Source organism: Rhinopithecus bieti, unplaced genomic scaffold (genome assembly GCF_001698545.2).
Source record: "Rhinopithecus bieti isolate Rb0 unplaced genomic scaffold, ASM169854v2 scaffold_13261, whole genome shotgun sequence".
Classification (NCBI taxonomy): Eukaryota; Metazoa; Chordata; class Mammalia; order Primates; family Cercopithecidae; genus Rhinopithecus; species Rhinopithecus bieti.
The window spans coordinates 911,890-917,472 of NW_016807494.1; the positions used below are offsets into that span (position 1 = coordinate 911,890).

At 34.7% G+C, this 5,583-nt stretch overlaps 1 protein-coding gene across 1 annotated transcript in view; it reads right to left on the reverse strand.

Moving 5' to 3' along the window:
- Positions 1 to 5,583, reverse strand: part of CDC42BPA (CDC42 binding protein kinase alpha) — a 333,136-nt gene that overhangs the window by 162,307 nt on the left and 165,246 nt on the right. Inside the window, exons 7-8 of the mRNA XM_017882327.1 lie at positions 3,326 to 3,526; positions 1,096 to 1,344 (exon numbers count right to left, since the gene is read on the reverse strand). Of these exons, the coding sequence (XP_017737816.1) occupies positions 1,096 to 1,344; positions 3,326 to 3,526 (450 nt within the window). The remainder of the gene's footprint in view (positions 1 to 1,095; positions 1,345 to 3,325; positions 3,527 to 5,583) is intronic.

Here is a 5,583-nt window from a genome sequence, read left to right on the forward strand (position 1 = left end):
GGAAGGAAGGAAGGAAGGAAGGAAGGAAGGAAGGAAGGAAGGAAGGAAGGAGAAGAAGGGGAGGAAGAAGAAGAAGAGGAAGAGGAAGAAGAGAAGAGGAGGAGGAGGAGGAGGAGGAGGAGGAGGAGAAGGAGAAGGAGAAGGAGAAGGAGAAGGAGAAGGAGAAGAAGAAGAAGAAGAAGAAGAAGAAGAAGAAGAAGACGACGACGACAACTAAAAAGGCAAAAAGCACAAACATTTTAAGTTCTTATTTTCCTAAATTTTAATCTCATATAACGTAAAGGGTTATAGCAGAGGTCGATATACTATGCTGGCCTGTTTTGGCATGGCTCACAAGCTAAGAATGGTTGAATTATTTGGCTAGTGGACTGGCCGAATAATTGGCTTGAGGTCTGCTATTCACCTCAGGCAGGGTTATATAGCTCAGGGCTATACCACGTCTGTGGACTATTTTCCCTATTGATTTCCTACCAAGTTAGCTATTGTTAGCAGCAACACACTGGGCTTGGGTATTTAGTCCTGGAATCTGCCCTCTGTATCAGCAAAGCTGCTGATTTTTCTATCCAGTCCCATGTTACTAGTACTACTGTCCCAGACCAAGTCAGTAGTGGGGATGGAAGTGTGTGGTATATATGACTTTAACTAAAGTTCAGTAGCTTTTCACAAATAAATGCTTCTCAATTTATTTCTCTTCAATTGTTGTATCAAGCCCTGACACGGTTGTTTTTGATAATTTTGTCCAGTTCTATGGTTCTAGAGAGAAATTTGCCAACCTCTTCACTTTGCAATCATAAAATCTGCTTTTTTAAGTATCTAATTTGTTCTCTTAGGAAGCTTAATGGCATAACTTAGATATCTAAGAGGTAAAACTCTGAATTTTAATTTTGTTCTTAGTCACAAATAACTATGTTCACCTCAGTTAACTTTCTTCTTAATTTGATTTGTGACAGAATAAGCAGTGGAAGCCATGATCACTGACTGATAACTGATAACTGTAAAACCATCCTATCAAAATACTTATAAACCAAAAAATTACTATATAACCGTATTAGAAAGAAACAGAGGGATAGAACTTCTTCACAGTGTCATACTTACAGAATTTTTTAAACAATCATCATCTACATCAAAATTCGATGTATCTGTTGGGCTACTAACTTCTGGAATATAAGGTGCTTCACAGTTCCGAATATTATCCCAATCAATTCCACTGAAAAATGGATGTTTCTTAAAGTCTTCTATTCCATTTTGACCAAGTCGATGTTCTCTGCTACAAATGAGCCTTCGAATAAGATCCTTAGCATTTTCAGACACATCAGTCACTTGGGCTGGAAACTGAAACCTCTCCTAAACAGAGAAAAACAGAAACAAAATATAAATCAGTGTTTAACATACTAAGTAAGTTGGTTGACTTATTTATTTTCTTAAAAATACATTTTCTTTTAAATATATCTAATAACATGTTGGTGCAAAGTACTAATACTAAAGGAATACAGGGATGAATGACAGAAGATCATTTTCCTAGGACTTTTAATTTCATATATGAGTTATCACGCATGTGCTATAGAAAAAAGAATACATTATACCTTAAATACCTTAAACTGCTATCAGAATGAAGAGAAATTACTTAAAAGTAGTGGAATTTGACTCAATATTTAAATCGACCATAGATTGATAATGGTCATATAAGTTACATACTAATGATTAATAATATATATATATATAATCGTATTTGGGTATATTACTATATTTTTTTTTTTTTTTTTGACGGAGTCTCGCTCTGTGCCCAGGCTGCCCCGAGTGCAGGTGGGCCGGATCTCAGCTCACTGCAAGCACTCCGCCCTCCCGGGTTTACGCCCATTCTCCCGCCTCAGCCTCCGAGTAGCTGCGGACTACAGTGCGGTCCGCCACCTTCGCTGTCCACGGCTAGTGTTTTTTGTATTTTTTTTTTTTAGTAGAGACGAGGGTTCACCATGTCGCCAGGATGGGTCTTGATTTCTCTGCTGTGATCCGCCGTATCGGCCCCCAAAGGCGTGTGTTACAGCGCTTGAGCCACCGCACCCGGCCTAATAATATTTTTAAAGTACATAATATGTATCTGACACTATTTAAAATATGTTACTCATTTAACTCATTTAACCCTCAAAACAACCATTTTAGGTGGGTACTCCTACTATGCTACTATTATAGAAGAAATAAAGACACAGAGAATTCAAATAACTTTCTCAACATTACACATCTAGTAAGTGGCAGAACCAGAATTCGAACTGAAGCTGTAATCTGTGCTGTTAAATATCATGTTATACTATAATATTCTTTTCTAATTCAAATGATGTACATGCTATTTACAACCTTGCTGCTATTTCCAGTCTTTCAACTCTTTGTAACTACTTGACACATTGTCTCTGCAACCAGGTAGAAAACATAAACCCTATAAAACTGATTTTTATATATGTAAAGCAACTAATCATAATTGCTTCACTGGAACAAATTAAAAAGAACAGATTATCATTCCCTTCTATTGGATATCCATATTCTAGGTTTTTGCAACCGCTCACAATCTTCTAAGACTGCTAATGAAACCTTTCTTCTTCTTATGTCTATTTCACTTAGTACTAAATATATTAAAGTTTCATTAATTTGTTCTTGTTGTGTTATCTGTGTTGCTTCTAATGTTATCATCATAAGTAATATTAGAATAGGTATCCTTGTACATATATCTTTGTTCTACTGAAAATGTCATAGGGTAGATTCCTAGACTGAAGTTGCTCAATCAAAACCTCTAACCATTTTTTAAGGCTCTAAGTGCATACTTGTATAATTTCTGAACAGAAAGATTACACCAATTTATATTCCTAACTTAGAATGCCCACCTCACTACATTATTTATGGTACAGAGTACTATTTGTCTTTTGATCTTTGCTAATTTGACAAGAAAAAAAGTATCTCATTCTTATTTTAAATTTGTATTGCACTTATTAATACTAAAGTTGAAAATTTTTTTTACACACATTCTAGTCATGATTATACATATACTATATACATATACTATAGTAAGCAACGATCTAAATTCTCTGCTTAGGACCTTTGTTATTCTACTGGAGAGACCACTTAATTTCCTACTTAGTAGCATCTCTAATAAAATACAAGAAAATGAGAACTAGTAACTTATGAATAATTTATGGATTTTTGACTATTTATGTTTGTCGTGTCCCGTACTAGGATAGAAATGTGATTGTACACTGTTTTAGAAAATATTTTCTTTAAAATGATTTTATTATATGTGTTATTTACCACATTAATTTGAACAAAAGTAAAATATACTAACTTTGTGATTCATGATTTTTCCGTATGTCTCCACCAAAGATTCTGCATAAAATGGTGTTTCTCCATAAAGCATTTCATACATACAGACCCCCAAAGACCACCAGTCACATTCAGGTCCGTATCTGCCTTTTCCATCTTCCATGGCTTGAAGGATTTCAGGAGAGATATAATCTGGGGTTCCTACAGCCACTGAGGACTGAACCTGAAGAAATTTACATTTTTATTAATCTACTATATTAGAAATAAAATTTTAAATTTAAAATAGTTACTTAAGATACAGAAGACATTATTATCTCATAAACACATCTTTGTCATGATCTGAAAAATAATAATCCTTGTATATTATGTTAAATTTTGTATTATCCCCACATTAATAGTTTTCCAGATTTTGTAACACTATAGAACTTTTATTACAGCTGTTACATAGCTGATGACATTGAGAGGAACAATTTAAACCATCATACCCATTAACAACAAACTGAATATTTGGTTTAGAACACTCATTATTGATAATTACCTGTCAAACCTATACATGTAAAAAAAAATGAAGCTGTGAAAATTTTACAATGAGATGGGGGGAAAAGCTCCTGATATTTAGGCCAACACTATGAAAAGCCTGGAGATTATATTTAAACTCCTTAATAGAAACCTAAGAAAATAAATGTCAATAATGTACACCAAACTACTTACTAATTTAAAAAACTATAAAAGAAGAGGTATATCCTTCAAAAACTAAAGTTCCAATAGAGAGAAAAAGTTGAGTACTTGTTATAGCAAGTTAGGTTTAACTAGAAAATAGTAATTAAAGCCAGGCATGGTAGCTCACATCTGTAATCCTCACACTTAGGGAAGTCAATGTGGGAGAAACACTTCAGCCCAGAGTTTGAGATAAGCCTGGGCAACATAGCAAGACCCTGTCTCTATAAAAAAAAGTGGAAGAAAAAATAAAACAGGTAACTAGAAAAATTTTGGGTATATTTGTTGTAAGGTACTTTGAAGTAAAAGAATATTGACCCTTTACATGTTTTAGAAGAACTTACCCGAAACATGAACATTCCTAAAGTAGAGTATCAGTTAATATTTTGGATTTTCTAGACTACATTTCCAATTCTGAATAATTAGGAGAGACTTACATTTTAGTAATGAGATTAAATAACTTAAAAACCCTTCCATTACAAACTCTTAAAAATGCTATATAAACATCCTGTCTAACACGGTGAAACCCCATCTCTACTAAAATTACAAAAAAATTAGCCGGGTGTGGTGGTGGGTGCCTGCAGTCCCAGCTACTCAGGAGGCTGAGGCAGGAGAATGGCGTGAACCTGGGAGGCGGAACTTGCAGTAAGCAAGACTGCGCCACTGAACTCCAGCCTGGGCAACAGAGCAAGACTGTCTCAAAAGGAAAAAAAAAAAAAAGCTAGATAAAATATAACAATTATTTGTATAAACATATAAAAGAACTTTTTTACAAAGAGAAATTCTTAGAGGTCAGTAATCAAGAAACGCTTAAAAATCAGCAGAATAAGCATTAGAGCTCAGTGGGGTTGGGAAATTGTTGGTTTTCATTTCCTAGGTTCTCGAATTTTAACATACACAAAAGCGAATACCTTACACTTATATAAGGCAAGAACAAAACAAAAACAAAGGAACAGAAGAAAAGACCTTATGCTTAGCTTACATGAGGTGAGGAGTTTGAAGACAAAGGCTTTCCTATATACACACCCTAAAATGTATACTGTTTAAGAAAACGGTACATTATAAAATCTGCCACAAAGCAGAGAAGGACAAGACATTTTATCTATCTTGACTCGTGTGTGATGAATGAAAAATATTGTTCCTGGAGAAATTCATAACATTACATCATATAGTCTCAACATTTGGGGTGCAAATGCATACCGCTTCTGTGGTCCAAAAGTTCCCAAGCCAAAAAATGGGAGAAAATGTTTGCAATCTACTCATCTGACAAAGGGCTAATATCCAGAACCTACAAAGAACTCAAACAAATTTACAAGAAAAAAACAACGTCATCAAAAAGTGGGCTAAGGATATGAACAGACACTTCGCAAAAGAAGACATTCATACAGCCAACAGACACATGAAAAAATGCTCATCATCACTCGCCATCAGAGAAATGCAAATCAAAACCACAATGAGATACCATCTCACACCAGTTAGAATGGTAATCATTAAAAAGTCAGGAAACAACAGATGCTGGAGAGGATGTGGAGAAATAGGAACACTTTTACACTGTTGGTGGGA